The sequence below is a fragment of the Enoplosus armatus genome, chromosome 14, assembly GCF_043641665.1.
Source record: "Enoplosus armatus isolate fEnoArm2 chromosome 14, fEnoArm2.hap1, whole genome shotgun sequence".
NCBI classification, from domain to species: Eukaryota; Metazoa; Chordata; class Actinopteri; order Centrarchiformes; family Enoplosidae; genus Enoplosus; species Enoplosus armatus.
This window is the reverse complement of record NC_092193.1, coordinates 6,099,273-6,116,591: the sequence shown is the minus strand read 5'-3', so window position 1 is coordinate 6,116,591 and position 17,319 is coordinate 6,099,273. Positions and strand designations below refer to the sequence as shown.

At 42.1% G+C, this 17,319-nt stretch overlaps 1 protein-coding gene across 1 annotated transcript in view; it reads right to left on the bottom strand.

Moving 5' to 3' along the window:
* LOC139296187 (microtubule cross-linking factor 1) overlaps positions 1–17,319 on the bottom strand; it is a 64,503-nt gene that overhangs the window by 21,498 nt on the left and 25,686 nt on the right. The window contains exons 4-9 of the mRNA XM_070918528.1: positions 13,447–13,506; positions 11,410–12,795; positions 7,018–7,164; positions 3,675–3,776; positions 2,594–2,815; positions 360–530 (exon numbers count right to left, since the gene is read on the bottom strand). Of these exons, the coding sequence (XP_070774629.1) occupies positions 360–530; positions 2,594–2,815; positions 3,675–3,776; positions 7,018–7,164; positions 11,410–12,795; positions 13,447–13,506 (2,088 nt within the window). The remainder of the gene's footprint in view (positions 1–359; positions 531–2,593; positions 2,816–3,674; positions 3,777–7,017; positions 7,165–11,409; positions 12,796–13,446; positions 13,507–17,319) is intronic.

Here is a 17,319-nt window from a genome sequence, read left to right as displayed (position 1 = left end):
CCAAGAACTGATGCGTCGACTCAATCAAATAAATCAAATATCTTTGTTTCTAAAGCAATGGCAGCACTCACATGGGGGCAGGCTGGACTTTAACTTGACTGGTTCAGGAAATTACTGAGCTAATTTGAAGCTGTTAGAAAATTATATGAACCCTCTTATCTCCGCTGTGTTTTATTTTTCACCATCAGGTTATTATGAGTTTATCTGCCTGAAGGCTTCTAGATCACTGATGAACTCAAAACTTAATTAAAGTTAAGTTCCCCATTCCCCAAACAAAAGTAGACAGTGGAGTCGCTGGAGTTTCTCCTAATTTTGTCACAATAAAAACCAGTGAAGGAGGTGTAAATGTGCCTGAGTACCTGTCTTTGATGCTGCAGGTGTCGATCAGGTGACAGCAGAGGGATGGCGGTCGGGGGGTCGAGGACGTCCCCTGGAGTTTGCTGTAAACACAGTCTGTCGTCTCGATCTGACTCCCCCTCCGACTGCTCCATTATCACTCCCAACTCTGGGACGCCCTCCAACTTCTCAAACTGGAACAGATGATGCAGCCATGAAAAGCCACTAATTTTTCTGTACCAACACATTCTGTTTGAGGCTCACGGTCGCTGAGGCTTTGCCAGCATGCAATGAGTAGAAGGCAGAGAAACTTTCACCGGTCCATCACAGGCCTAATACATCACATTCACATTCATACCTGTGGACAATTACAGCCACATTTTATTTAGTTTGTGTTTCTTAAGGATAAACTAACCCACAGTTAGGTCTTGATACAAAACTGGATAACTGGATACTCCCTGTGAGACAATAAAGTTGCTCCTAATATGTCTTTAAAGAGACACTGGTAAGCCACGCTGTACGAAAACAGCCTCTATATCTTGCATCTCTTCTGTAGTATAAGCAAACTCCCTGATTTACGAGGCTTTTAAATGTTTTTCTCCACTATGATAGAATAAACTGCAGCAGGCATTAAAGTTGGATCACGTCACCCATTGACTTATTCCAGTACCTGCAATGGTTTTATCTTATATTACCCATATTGATTCACTTTTTGTTGACCATTTCACCAATTTATCCGTATCTTTTATCTGCGGCTGTGAAAGTTTTAGTGTTATCTAATAAATTAAGGTTGAGTGAATGAAAGTAAACTTGTTCTTGGCGGCTTTTTTCACCTTTTTTCTGTGTGTGTTTTTTATGATTTTGGATTTCCTCTGCCACCGCGTTTCACATCAGAACACGCTGGTAATTCCTCAGCAGATTTGTGGCAAGAGTGAAGAAAAGTTTCAAGACTTCAAGAGCGTCCATAACACAGTGGGACAGTCCTGAACCCTTGATGACTAATCTGGAACAAGCATCAAAGTCTGTGAGTCTATAAGGGATTGAAACTGGGCCATTCCTTCTTGTTTCCACCTGGTTTGCAATATATTTTTACTATTGTGAGCACTGTGAAGCACTTTGAAACTGTAACCGTGATTAAGGGCTTTAAAAATAAGCTTGACTTGAGAAAATGTTCTGTCGGGACTCAGTGTTGAGTCAAGGAGGTAAACAGTAAGGTACATGTTGGCTCCTCACTGCTGCACCATCTGTAGGCGCAAATTAGGTTTCATGGCAAGGTGCTGCATGAATGAACTGATGAGTCAGGATAGTCAAGAGAAATTAAATTCATTTATGTAGAATTACATAAAAAGTACCCAACCCAAGATAGAATAAAACGTAAGAAATATTACACAACAAAGCAAAGTGATGTGTATTATGTTAATGACGACCACAAATATAGTTTGTTCAGTATAAACAGGAGGAACTGGGTGGACAATGTAAGCAGCACAGCTGAGAAAAAAATCAGTAATTGGAAGAATCTCTATCAAATGAAAATGTATGGAAAAAGTCTTCAGAGTGCTGGCCAGACTGCTCTGTGATCTCTGGGGGAAGTGCGGCGCAGAGCTATGAATGCTCGTCACGTGAACTTTCAAACGAAAAACAAAACAAAAACAGCAAAAACGTGAATCTCACAAATTACGAGTTTAATCAGCCAGGAGCCCGAGACGATAACAAGAAAAAGTAAAGCATCGACCGGCGAATCAACAAGCTGAACAACAAATGGAGTCCGTTCGATCAGCCGGGCAACCAATTAACCAGACTATCAATCAGTCCTGCAGGAGTACCTGCATCCTGGTGGGAAGTACGCACCTCAGAGTGGTACAGGACTGAAAGTGATTCAGGATGAGTCACTTGTTTGTTGCCATTTTCACCGTCTCGTTCTGAATGATCGACTCGAACCACAACCTGGTATGCTTTAGTGCTTTGTGGATTAAGAACTGTACTGTACCATGTACTGTGTCTGCAACATCTTTGGTTTTAAGGGTCATAACCTTAATTATATGTCTGAATCTGCGAAGGAACTAGCAACTAAAGACATCAGATAAATGTAGTGGAGTAAAAAGTACAATATTTCCCTCTGAACTGTAGTGGAGAACAAGCATAACGTAGTATAAAATGGAAAGTAAGAGGAAAGATGCAGGAAAACACAGCACACAATCAGGTAATTAGGAAAAGCCTAAATGTGCCTCCAACCCAACGTATCAAACCTCTGACTCACCTCTGGGTGCACCGTCTCCTCTTCGGAGTCGTCCTTGCGGCCGAGCCTCCAGTGCATAAGGATCCACCTGAGCTTCATGTAGAAGACGATGGTGTTGCGTCTGAAGAGGCGGACCTCTTGTTGCAGCATGGCTCTCTCCTGAGTCCAGGGCACCTCGTGGCTCTGAAGTCCCTGCAGCTCCAGACCTCCACGCTGGGCCTCCAGACGCAAGCGCTCATCTTCCTGCAGTAGAAGAAATCAGGGAAAAGATTGATTCACATAGTCAATGTCAATTGACTAAAAATACACAAATCAAATCACATTCAATACTTTTTAATGGTAAGTGAGTAAGTGACATGTGAGTATCCAGTCATTTTTCTCCATCATTTTATCAATCGGTTTGAGAGGGACTTTGCCAGATATTTATCCGTTTTCATTTCAAAAATAAATATATTTTATAAAAAATTGGTCCAAAAAATGCAATCACAATTCCAAATGTCCAAGTTGAGATATTCAAATAGATTTTTTTGGCCGACCAACCGTACAAAACTCAAAGATATTTAGTTTAATGTCAGAGGATTAAGAAAACTAGGAAAATATTTACATTTGAGAAGCAAGAAGCAGAGAATTTTTGGCATTTTCATCTTAAAAAATGACTTAATGGACTAATAGTTTCAGCTCTAAATGATGCTGTATGTTTTTGTTAAAATAATAAAAAGCTTCTATTTTAAAACATAGATGCCTCCATTTTTGTATTTTTAAAAAAAAAGTTTGATTAAAAAGATCATTTTGTTCGAGTAGATGTCATGTCTTTGTGAATGAAGTCAGGTTGACATGTTACAAGTACAAAAAAGGGATTTAGTGGAAATTGCATGTTTCACACTGAAGACAGCGTCACGTCAATCTCAGTCTAAAACAAAATGCAGGTACAGATATTGAGATCTAAAACTTTCTTCCCTCTCCAGTGGACACGTTTAATTAATATGATGTTCAAATTTCAGCAAAGATAGCAGAGCAAGTGAAGTGTGATACCGGTGTTCTTATGTTCATGTTCATCATCTAAAGGCATTCAAACGTGGCGTGACTGACTGCATCATTGTACCTGAGGCAGACAGACGACGGCCTCCCGTTCCTCCGTCGCGGCTCTCAGCCTTCGTTCATGATCCAGACGAAACTGGATGTCAGAAGCAGGCGTGTCCCGGAGCTGAACCCACAACAGCACAGCACACAGTTTACTTTACCAACACTTTGGATAAACCACATCACATATTGATATCTCACTATCATTCTGTTTGTAAAGCTATATTTGAGATAATTACGCTTGATTATATTTGCTCTCTCTTCAGTTTCCACTGCAAAACAAAAATTCACTGAGCAGATCTGAAACTGAAAAACCTCAAATGAGATCTGACTTTCACACAAGTAGAAAATCATAAAAGCTTCTTCAGCAACGTCTCAGGAAATTATTATAATTTAATGCTGCACACTTTGAGCTGGACTACATATTTCTTCATCTAGCAACATCAAAGCTTTTTGATAAAAACCTCAAACGGAAGTGTATAAATCTTGAAGTAATAGTCCCACATTTGGGGAAATATGCTTATTCACTTTCTTGCTGAAAGTTAGATGAGAAGATCGATAGCACTCTCACGTCTGTCCGGTAAATATGAACATCTGGCAGCTGCTTAGCTTAGCTTAGCATAAAGACTGAAAACAGGGGGGAACAGTAAGCCTGGATCTGTCAAAAGCTAAAAAAAAAAACAGCCTACCAGCACCTCTAAAAACCAAAGTGTAAAAGTCAACTTTCGTAGGTTTGACGCCACTGTGAGGTTGCCAGGCAACCAGTAAAGTCATCCAGGAAGTCACTGCTCCCCGCAAAGAAATAGTCCGGCACGTAACCCCCACATAAGAGCTACAGGACAGAGCTACGTTAGCTGTTTCATGCTAAGCTACCTGTTTCACCCGGGTTCCAGTCTTTATGCTAAGCTAAAGCTGAGCTGCTAGCTTTAACTTCATATCTACCGTAGAGATATGAGAGTGATATCGATCTTCTCGTCCAACTCTCGGCAATAAAGCCATTTCCCAAAATGTTGAACAATTTCTAACTCACAGGCCATTATCAAAAAATTACTTTAGACTTAATAGAATATGATACTCACTGTATAAATACTGTATATTAACACAGTGAATGTCCTCTGCATGACACTGACAAAACATCAGTTCACTGTCGCTCGAAAACATAGCTTCATCTAAGTCATGGTTCCTATTACCTAAATAAAACATTACTAAAGTGTTATTAGGGTATTAAAAATGCACTTCTTAAAACCTCTAAAATCTTATATGCCAAACACAGCAAACACAATAGAAACTGAATGCGTGTGAGGTTTGATTTTTTTTAACTACAGGTGGAAAAATGCTCATAGGGAAATGAGATGCTTATGTTTATGGTTTTGAATGTAATGATTCTTCTTCAGTCTTAAACTCGTTTGCGAGACATCCTTGTCTGTCTGTCCTTCTTAAAAAAAAAAAAAGACTGACAATTTGGAAATTGCAGTGGTTTATAATGTGATTTCTTTCTTCTATTCTGTGCGCGGGCGTTGGCTGCACCCTCCGACAGTAAGTTGAGCTGTTCAGTGTGTACTGACCCTGGATCACCTCCCTGTCAGCCCAATGTCAAATGCAAATCACACAGGCCGACAGTGCAGTGCTAATCCTGCCATATCCAAGCCGCTTTCCCATTCATTCATTCCACCTCACAGATTACACTGCGGCAGAAAGCACAGGGACACAAAGAAATCCACACGAATGTGCTATAACTGTGACTGTAATAGTAATGTGTCACATCAGCGCTGCCAGTACTCTGCATTACATAACAACGGGCAATTTCTCTATGAACGCAAGCATGAGGCAGCGATTATGACTCCCAGTGTCCTGCGATTACTCAGCCGGTTTATTGAACAGCCGAGTCACTGAAGGATTTAACAGATCCTGAGCTGATGCAACGTTACCGCTCGCCTCTTTGATTGCGCTTTTTGATTTTCTCAGTGTGTGTGTGTGTTTAAAGTGTATTGTGACACTTCTGTGTAGGCTGCACTTTTACATACGTTTAATTTGCTGAGTTGAGTCATGACAGTGCAGCCGGTAGTGATGAACCGGTCACCGCAGAGTGCCCTGTGTGCAGACTCAGCCGTGATACACTGAGTGCATACATACGCCTAACAAGTCAATGTAGTGTAGCTGTGCATGGCTGCTGTCTACACTGATTTAGAGGGCAACAAACTGTCCACCAGCAGATACACTTTTTAGAGCACAATCTACAAATGTGGTGCAATAAATTAAAGTTAACTTTTGAGTACTATGTGTGTCACAAAATGTCCAGGGGCAAATGGTAAGAATTTAAAAAGCAATAAGAAAATGCCAAACAGAAAGAGTAAGAACAAAGAAAGAATAAAGATCAGTGGCTGTAGGAGTGAATATTTAGTGTGAAAGTTGAGTGAGTGAATGAAGTGAAATCGTGTTCAGCATCAAAACGTTGACTGTGGCTGGAGTGTCACTAGACATGCTGGACTGAGCGGCCTTCTGATCATAACAAGCCATTTGTGAAAATTTGATCCCCCTGTAATTCAAAATCAGCCAAATGTATAGTTTATAGTGCTCGGAAACACTTTATATATTTTAGTTGTTATGTGAGAACGCTCCTTATGGCGAGAATGTCATTTTCAGAATTGACTTTAAATATATATATATATATATATATATATATATATATATGGAAGTACAGTAGATAAACTTGTTATACTTTGGTGAAGTAATTGGACATGTTTGGTCTTTTTTCAGTTTTTCTGTCTTCAGTAAAGAAGTAAAACTCCTCAGAATTGGCCTGTACCTGTAAAATGTTATGAAGTGCTTTACTGTAGGGCAAATCAATTAAGTCTTTATTGCCATGGTGCACTGCTTCTCAGACCAGCAGACACCCAGAAGCACCCAAACCATGTATTTTTCTATATAGTGACATATATATATATATATATATATATATATATATATATATATATATATATATATAGTCTGAACCAGCATTCACTCTATTTCATTTTAGGTTTGACCATGATGTCATGACTATAGATTATTTTCGTTCTTATATTTGCCTGCATGTCTCCTATGTCAGTTATGCAAAATAAAAATATTAAATACAAATAAAAATGACATGCTTTGGGTAGTTTTGGAGCATCTACAGGCCCTGCAGAGCCGTGTTTCACAACAGCTCACCATGGGAAAGAAAGATCTAGTCACTTTACAGATAAGAAACCAAACCAGATTTGTCTTTGAATCAATTTAAACCAGATCCAGGTCGACAGAAGGCCCGTGTACGGGGCTCATGGTGGAGCCAGTGTCAACTCAGTCCCACAGGTGGAAGGGAGATGGAGGAGGGAGGAGGCACTGACCTCTGCTCTTAAAGCCAGGGACCTGTGGTACCTAGTGAGTCCCGTGGCTCCCCTGCTCTGGGCCTGGCCCCCACCCTGGCTCTGGCTCTGGGGCTCCACGCCTCGCTCCTGTCCTAGACGCCACTCCAGCTCATCCCTCTGACCGGACTGTGAGTGACGTGGGGTGGGGAAGGGGAGGGAAAGGGGGTGTGGACGGTGGGTGTAAGGGGTTAGGGGGATGGGTGACAGGTGCAGGATACAGGGGTGCAGGTAGTGGAGGTGGTGGTATTGGGGGAGATGTGTGAGGTGGATTGTGGACAAAAACAGACAGAAGACAACAAGCGGGGTGAGGGGACGAGGAAAGAAAGCGGGAGGGGAAAACAAACAAAAATAAAACAGAAAATGGGTAAAGAATATAAGCAGAGGGGGGAAATTAACTAACAGACTACACGGTGTGGAGAAAAACAAACGGACTAGAGTACGAAGAAAAGCGCAAAGAGAAAGACCAACTTAAAGATGACGGCGTATGAGAGAGATGAGAAGAGAACGAGAATGAGGATGAACAAAATCATGGGCTGAAACATCTGGCGGGAACACAAAGAGGAACAAAGAGAGGGAGTCGGGGGGGAAAAGAATGCAAAACACTTGTTATGAAGCGCATGCAATGAGGGATACATGAGTCCAAACCAACAGCTGAGAGATACCACGGCAAACTGCAGAGCGAGAGCTAGCACGCTAAAGGTTTTCAACACATGCCGGTCAGTGCACAGCCGAGTGTGTTGTAGAAGCAGTCAGCTAAGGAAAGTTGCGTCTTGAGCCTGTATGATGCACATTGTTTTCATACATTACAGCATTTAAAATACACTGGAGGCATTTGAGGCTTCAGTTGAGCTTTAAGGCAGTGCCATGCTAGTTGCCCCCTTTTGTAGCAGAGCCCACATTTTATTTCTGTAAGTGGGGATTATTCCTAGCAAGCAGGAACTTCATACTATGGTACCAAATCGGTATCTACAGAAGTGTTTCACCAGAAGCATTCACCAAAGGAAAAAATAGGAGACATATTCTCATAATTATGACTTCCATTTCTTGTAATTATGACTATCCCGTGTTTACAACACTGTTATCTCATAATAATAAAAAATAACGTGAGTACAAGTGTTCGACAGGTTCATGAGTTTTGTTACGATTCACGAGATGCTACGTCATATTTATGAGATACAGAAGTCATAATTGCAATTGTATTAAGTGTGCGAGATTCTTTGGTTTCTTCACGATCAGCATTTTGTAATTATGCAATGAGTTTTGTCATAATTACACGGGACAGAAGTCATAATTACCAGAACACATTTCCAACACTTTAGAAGATAATTACAAGACGAACAAGATTCAGAGATAAACATCTTGTACTTGTGAGAAACTATGATCTTGTGTATCTCATAATTATATTGTAAAGATCTCATAATCACAATATCCTGATTTTACTTGATGGTCTGAAGGTCTGGGCGCTGAAACATCATTAAAGTGAGTGCAAGAGATACGAATGTCATACTTACAAGAAAACATTTCCAACAAGATAATTATAATAATGATAATTCATGTAATTACAACACATGGATCTTATGAGATAAACTTAATAAAATTATAGGAAGCAATAATCGTAAGAAAACATCTCCATTTTGTTTCTCTGGTGAATGCACTATTGTACCTGTATCTAATTTCTAAAATGTACTATATATACATTCACAGTATTCCTGACTCTTTGCTGCTGCAGTGACCATTTTTTGCTCCGTTGTCTATTACATTTAAAACTCCTCAATTCTACAACTTTGATCATCTTGAACAACTCTCAGTGGACGAAGGCCTTATTGCTCTGAACAGGTGCGAGTTGTTAGAACAGTGGTTAGCTTTGACTAAACCACCCAGCTTCACCCAGACTAACCAGCGAGTCCTACAGGCAGAGGAGCAAAGCAGAAACAAGTCATTGGACAGAATGAGTATGGAGGCAGCTTCAGTCTATTATCTCTACGAAGCAGATTGGGTCCTCGAAGTGAGAAATATTTGAAGAGCTGTTTGTTTTGTACCATACGACAGTCTGGCTGATTAGAAAAGACATTCAAGATGTCTGCCTGATCATGCAGCACAGAGATAATGAACCTGCTTTGGAAGAGTACACAGTATGTTGACATGTTGACTGAGCTGCAATAAGACAAGGACAGAAAGCAGGATGCCAGCCAGCGAGGTTCTTCCACAGGCAACTCACACACCGCCATGCAACCCTGCTTTACTCTTCTTTTTTTTATTGAACAGAGGTTATTTTAGACAGTGCACACATTTTTATGATTCGTCTCCTTGGCAACACCATGGAGTAACCAATCCCACGTGTGTCTGTATGTGTGTGTGTGATGATATGTTGTGCAAACATAATAGCTACACCATTTATTTGTCATAATGAGTCATACAAATGATAGCATGGTGTAGCAAAGCTGTAGAGAGAAAAATATTTACTAAACTAAACATCATGCAACAATTCACTATGTCAGGAAAAGCTTAGAATTGAGCCAAATGGAAGAAGCTGCCACAACTCCTTTAGTACTTACTCCATTCATACCAAGCACCCTTTCAAGCACCCTCCTAAGCACCCTTGGCCCTGGCTGACTGGAAGCAGGGCAGCTGCAGACAGTGAGTGCAGGGAGAAAGAGGCAGGCAGGGCTACTGGCTATGAGGATGTGCATGAAGATGCAGATGTGAATGTGGCAGCAGCAGGAAGCGATGGTGGTGGCGGTGGGTCAGGGGAGGGGTGGCGGTGGCGGTGGTGCCAGTGTGGTAGAGCTGGGTGGCTCATGTTGGAGCAGGGGTCCTTTTATGTCCCCTTGTGCTGGCACCGGAGGTCTGAGGGGGTCTAAAGAGTCTCTAAACGTCTATTTCCTCTTGAGGTTTTAAATGATAGGCTCGGATTTTGTCAAGTCTATCTAAACTGTCTCATGATGATCTAATCTCAGCTCACTTTCCCAATCCAACGCTTGTCCACCACGAGCCAGCTTTTGCCCTTCTGCTGTGTTACCATTTGATAATTGCACCACCCAAGTCAAACTCCCCACCTGTTGTAGCGCGTCTCCACAGTAAGAGACAGGAGACAAAATCCACAGTGCTTGCAAAAATGCATTCTTAAATTCAGCCAAGCTTAACGTGTGACTTCAGCAGTCTGAGTTAGTCAAATTAAGTCGGCAACTTTGTCCTGGTAAGACATATCCCTCCACCACATGTCAGCAAGGAAACACTGTCCAGGGAAAGACAAACAGGGAATTTTATACAAAAAGACCATGAGTTTTGGAAGATACCCACTCAGTTCAGTTAACTCAGACTGCTAAAGCCATGTATTAGCTTAGGAGCAGACTACAGAGCTAAGCTCACTTCTTTCTAACTCCACAAACCCAAATTATTTTCATTTTCAAACTTGTAGTCCAACCGACACTGACTCAAATGACATCACTTGAAACAATCTATCAGACTTCATGCAGCTCCCTCTGGAGTACACAAAAAAGTAGTACTCTCCAAGACCTCTTAACAGATGTGTAAAATTGGCGCACATTTAGAGAAACATACATACATATATTTTTGCATGGAAAGAGGACTGTGGACTGTTTTCTCCCCTATTTCTTACAGTGGAGTCGCACTTCTGCCACTATGGAGAAAAGGAATGATTACAGTGACCCATAACTCTCTCAATGTACATATGTGCATGTGAATATTGCATTAAGATAGACTTGAAAAAATCCAAACCTACCCTCAAATCTATGTTTGCCAACAACTTAATGAGATTCCCATTGACAGGCATGGCTGTGGATAGTATTGGTTCTGCCAAAGATGTACGGCACTACCACTGTCGTTAATTAGAGCTGATTTCTTTTGCACACTGTGCTGACTTAGGATCTCATTTAGTTTATTTTGGCCTTAAATGCTCTACTAATGACTGCACACTTAGGGCCACTTAAATCAAACCTAAATGAATTCTCACACACCAGTGGGTTGTCTCATGGATATCTTTATATCTGGATTCTGTCAGCTATTCGACGTGATTTTGCAGACTGAATATTTTTGTCTACTGCTGTTTTAAAGCAATGAAGCCATCTGGTGTGATCTCGTCGTCAGCCTTTCTTCCCTGCGACAACCAGGTGGGATGCTAATCAATGTTCCTATGCAAGATTTTAAAAGAGCTTTTTGTTTGCAACAGTCTTAAGAAAATCTAAAGTATTGACTTTTTCCCTATCGTGACTACCTTCCCCCTTATTATTGCTATTTCTCTTTTTGCAAAAGAACAAAGCAGCCACAGAAAAAAAAACATCTAAATGTGCTGAGAGATGTCACCTTAAAAACAGTAGGAGAGGTCGCAGGAAGTCTGTCCACTGAACTTACCTGGAAGTCCGTCACCAGGTCTCTTCCAAAGGTGCCAATGGGAGAGTCACGGGACATGGAGGTGACTGTGGACAGGAAGCTGCTGGACTCTGTGAGGTTTGGCATGGGTGACAGATCGTCTGTCCTTTCTCTCAGCCCCTCCCCTATATGGTCCAGCTTCTCCACGAAGATGTGCAGCTCAGTGCGGAAAGCCTTCATGCGAGTGTTGATGGTGTCCAGGACTTGGGTGTCTGGCTTGTTACCAGACGCCTCCCCTCCTTCCAGGCTCTCTCCTGTCGTCACCAGCAGCCTGCCCTCAAAGATCAGACTGTCAGTGTCCGTGATCAGACGGTCCACGGTCTTCCCGAGCCTTTCCGCCTCACGTTTCACGTTAGTGAATGACTCCCGTTCTTCCCTCCTGCGGTTGGCCAGTTCAGTGGCGCTGAGCTCACTGCCATCTGAGGGTTTCATGCTTCCGAACCCTGAGGTGGTTGTTTTCTCAAACAGGTCTTCAGAGTCGCTCTCGCCCCCAATAGGGCCCTCCCTCTTGGGGTGGAGGAGAAGAAGTCGCCCTGCCTCCTCGTCCTCAGCGGCTTCTCGCCGGCCTGCGTCACTCTCTGCATCGCTGTCTCGAGGGCTGCCGGTGCGCATACCCAGGTGTGCAGCCAGGTCGCAGCGCTGGACGTTGGACATGAGGACTCGGTTCTCGTACTGCAGCTTCATCACCTTTCCACTCAGCTCATTGATCTGCATCCTGGCTGATTTAAGTTCCTCCATCATCATCCCGCTGCTGGAGCCATTACCGTTCCCCCCATTACCAGGTTTAAATAATCCTCCCTCACTACCCTCCTCGCCAACAGGCCCAGAGCTGCTGCTGGGGCCGAACTTGAAGCGATTGAGTTCAGATGTCAGCTGCCTGTTGTGGTCCTCAATCTCTGAGATGGAGCGGCGCAGCAGCTCAGCCTCCTCTTCCACAAATTGTAGATGGCGACGCAGCTCACTTGCCGACTCCAGCGCATCACCACCGTATGGCGACGAGGGCATGCTGGAGAAGGGTTCCCGCCCGAAGCAGTCTCTTTCATACTGACAGCGGATGTCTTCGTTTTCTGCCCGCAGGCTGCGGTTCTCCACTTCCAGCTCCACAATCTTTCTGCCCAGAATGTTAGCCTCCTCCTCCACCAGCTTGAGCCGTAATCGCAGCTCAGCCTCTCGAGTGGTGTGAGGACCACCACCGGAGCACTCGGCCAGGGGAAGGGGACTGTCCACGTCTCCGTAAACCGACTTGTACTTCTGCAGCTCTTGCTCCAGTTCGTCCTTCTCCCGGCCCAGCTTTGCCATCTTTTTTCTCATCAGGCTGGACTCCTCCTTGGAAAACTGGAGCTGGCACCTGAGGTCTGCACTGTCCTCCTAGCAGAGTGACAAGGATGAGGAAATTTTAACAATTTTAAAGGATAAAGCTTTTGTTTGTTATCAACAAATCCCCTGAAAAGACCAAAACCAGCAATGCGTTAGTCTATCTCTAAAAACTTTCCCTACCCTGTCTGTGGCACATTAATGAAGATATAAATCTTCAGAAACAGGTCATGACGATATAGCTTCATTTTTAAAAAAGGCTAAATCATTTACTAAAACAGCTGGTCACTGTAGTTTTTAAGCAAACATTTTTCAAACAGGTGTAAAAAGTGCATTTGTTGGGGACTATTTTCAGCATCATTTGGTGCTCTCGTGAGTATTTACAGCAGCAGAATGGTGTGTGTGCAGTTCACTCAAAATAAACTTCAGTGTGTCTGTTCATTGTAATGAATGAAGATGTCACCCAGTGCAATGATTTGGCTCATTGATGTGTGTTGGACAACAATGATGCTTTATGGCACAGAGGAATAAGACATATCAGGCTTTGGCTACACAGGTAATACTTGTTAGTAGGATCAATGTATTGTTGGTTTTGGTCTTTTCATGAGATGTGTTCACAATAAGAAAACTAGAATATAACCAAACGTATCCTTTAATGCCTATAACATATTTTGATTGGTTTTTTTTTGCTGTTGTTTTTTTTACCTGACTGGTGGATTTCTTGTCTTTAAATGTTTCCCTGCTTCCTCGTCTCCTCAGTGCAGTCTGTAAAAGAACAAAGAAGATGGATGTAAAATGTGTAATCATATACAACGAACCAATATTAAAATATTCCTCCAACATTGAGCGGTGCTGCAAGAGGGAAACAGAACATTATATAAATCAACACAGCACATAGAAAAAAAGCAATAAAAGAGGCTTTGTGAATTCGATAGTGAGGATCTCTGCAGTTTTAAGATGCTATTGATATTTCCATATATCCAGTGTTTATGCAGACATGCGCAATAACTGACACTCACAGTAATGATGGCGCTGCATAACATCAATGCAGTGGAACGAATGTGTTTGCTAACATGTACGCCAACTCCCCTAATGTGAAGCAGACTCTGCAGAAGGCCAGAAGAACATTAACTATGTGGTCATCTTACATAACATTTCCATCATCAGGTCAGAGCTAAGTCTAATAAGAAAGTATTTACTCTAACGCAGACTGCAGATCACATGACATGATTACTGTGTCGTGATTCACGCACATAGAAACGGTAATATCAAAGGCCAACATCTGGTGACCATGTCAGTCTCACTGTGAGCGAGTGAGTGGACGCTACATGCTGTAAAGTAAATCGTCACTTCAGACAATTCTGCTCAGTATTAAGCTCAGAAAAAACTCCAAAGTACAGATGATAAGGATGTTCTGTCGTGTCTTTTGATGCGCCAGGGTGCTGCAGATCCCGTACAGAGCTCAGTGTGACAGACGTCTTATCCCGGCTCAGATTCAGCGACACATGGCGCTTCCACAACGCTGTGGGGGAAAGCATCTGCCTGTCCAGTGGTGAAATCTGTCCTGTAGCTAATACTAGGCATCGCACGCAAAGCCTGGATAAAAACAGGGCCTTCTGCACGCCAGCTTAGCCTTACCGACTAATAAAATCATTCTTTTTTTTTATCAAATCTGTACTCCTGCAGCTCCATCAGACAAGATCGACAAACACAGAGAGAAAGGAAAGACAGAGGAAATGAAGACGGAGGGAGAGGAAGAAACCCCCTCTATACATGCAGAGTGCAGAGCTATCAAGTGTGAACCTTTTCTTTTTTCCAGGAACAGATTGCAGCCCCGGCAGAGTTATTTAAAGGCTCTGGTGATCAGTTAAGCTAGGCTCCTTTCTAGGAAGCATAACTTGATATTAATATTTCCGATCTCAGGGTCGCAATCATATTTCAGTGTTCTCCTACTTAAGTCACGCAGAACAGCCACAAATCATTTGTGATAAATTTCACTAAGGCTGCAGTGAATGATTATTTCTTATATATAATGTTTTTGGATTAATTGTTTAGTCTACAACATAAATGTTGACGTCTTCAGATGTCTTGTTATGTTTGACCAACAGTCCAAAACACACATGTATTTAATTTACATTGATATAAAACAGAGAAAATCCGCAAATCATCACATTTGAGGAGCCAGAAGCAGTGAATGTGAAGATCAGCGAATATTAACAACGTTTTACATCTCTTTTATTTAAAGTATTTTCATTTTTTAGCTGGTTTATGTCCCTTTGTCAAGAGGAAAAATAACTGCAAGGTGTCGTTAACCCCAGAGATCCCTTGAAGAGATTAATTCTGAAGTCCTCAAAAAGGCACATGATTGTTATGACATCGTGATTGGTTTGTCATGTTTGAAGCGTTATAGAAATGTTACAAGGTCTGACCTTGTAAGATGGCCCTCCTGACTCAAGACATGAGACCTACATGTTAAATTGCCATCAGATTCCCATAAAGGGGAGCCTTTGAAAGGGGCTAATGACTCGACACATGCCAGATGGAGGACGTGTAAACTGCTGTGGTACAAGACATGGTCTGTTTACTGTATTGATTGATAAATGCACTTACACTTTTGACATAATGTGCCTTTGGGGTGTTGGATACTGCTGGCCAGCTATAGATTGGCCACAGCCATTAACCCTTGTGTATTTCTTCTTTTTTACATAATCATATTTTGTACTTTAAGACTTTATTTCGCCTGTTTTTATTCGTGTGAATGAACTGAAAATTTTCCCCAGTTAAGACCGAAGTCAGTGAACAGAAAATTATTCATCAGTGTTTCAGCGGCTGCTGTATAAGTATACAATGGCCCTCTTCTACTTCTCTCTCATTTTTACTTTATATAAAGCAAACCCTTGACTGTACGAGCTCTGTTGCCAGCCTAAATAGACCAGTAGGACAGTATGAATCATTCATGGCCAGACGGATGGAAAGTGTGAGGGTGAACCTGTTTTGCCCGGAGCAGGGACGGACCTTGACTCAGTCGCTGGCTCTGCGACAGGAAGGGAGCGCCCACTTAGAAACAGCACCAAAACATGAACATAATCATAGTGTGGGCAGCCATAGTTACAGAAAGACATTTCTGCCTCATACTTTGTGTATGTTTTGTGAACTGAACATTGTGCCTAGTCCTGTAGCATATTTGACCTTGGATTGTTTGATGATGAATTCCCTGAAGCACTGAACCAAATGTACTGTATGCGTACGATTTAAATGAGACAGATTGAAGACGGCTTTCTTTTGCTGCTCAAAAGACCTCCACCACATAGTTCTCTGCTAAGCTGGGTTTCCTGATCAATATTTTGTGCATATTTTAAGTCTTTCATCAACATGTCACTGAATTTCTGACACAAAAGTTTCAAGCTTCTCCGTGTGCCCTGTTGTTGCCTTCACAGTCTCTTTTGAAGTTTCTGCGTCTGATCTAAACTCAACCTCTGTGCTGGTGCACTCCGTCCTGATCGTACGTGGAGATTGTTGGGGCAACCCTTGCCTGGCATCAATTACATGATGTGTTAGACATGTTGTTTGATCTTGTCACGGCTCAAACTGTCTGGTTTTCCCTTCAAAGGAAGGTAAACAGATTTGTTTATTCCCATATTTAACTTGTCAAATTCAATTTTCTAGGTGTCCCGAATAGTTACATGTCAAAATGACAGGGAGTGATGACACCCTGCCGTTGTTTACCTCACAGCAAACTGCACCTCTGCTCATCTTTTCCTATAATCCTCCCCATCCAGATTGGTCCATTTAACCCACTTCAGCCTCAGGAATCCCCTTCAAGACTATAATTGTTTTTATTTGACGATGACAGACTGTAATTCATGGTTTACTCTAGTTATTTATTTACGTGTGAATCCACGCCCGTCGCAGCTCTGCTCCCCTCCCCTCCCCCCTGGTCCAGTCTCAGCTTTGTGTCTGTGTCAGTATCTCCAACACCAGTTGTGGTTTAATTCCCAGCCCTGGTGACAGAGCTAATCTCTCCGGGGAGACAGCGGATTAGACGGCATCTTGTGCAAAGCTCCTCAGAACCGCAGACAACCAGGGATCCCTGTTTACTGTATGCAGAAGTCAGTTTGAGGCTCGGGGAAACAACAGTGTGATCAGAGAGTAAAGAACTCTGATCAAACAGTTTGTCTGAGCCGATTACTTGTAAAAGTAACAGCGTAAACTCAGTCTGACCTTTAAATATGGGTTACTATTCATTATCAAATGCCAATGAATATCTGTTTAATATTCTTATTATGTTAGAAATATGATTTGAATTTACAGGAAGCTCATGGAAGTTACCTTCTTAATGTTTTTTTTTAATTACGTCTGTTGTCTCCCCCTTTTGTTGTTTTTTGAAACACACTAATATTCAGAAAACACACAAAATCCTTGGACATAGTTGAAAATAGAACAAGGTAACGCCAATTTCTGTTGTCAGCCACTTTGCAACAGTATTGTCCCAACTTAAACCGCTTGAACGCCAAGCATATCATGTTCTCTCCTAATGGTCTTAAGCATCAGCTATGGCTACACCTAAAAACTTCAAAT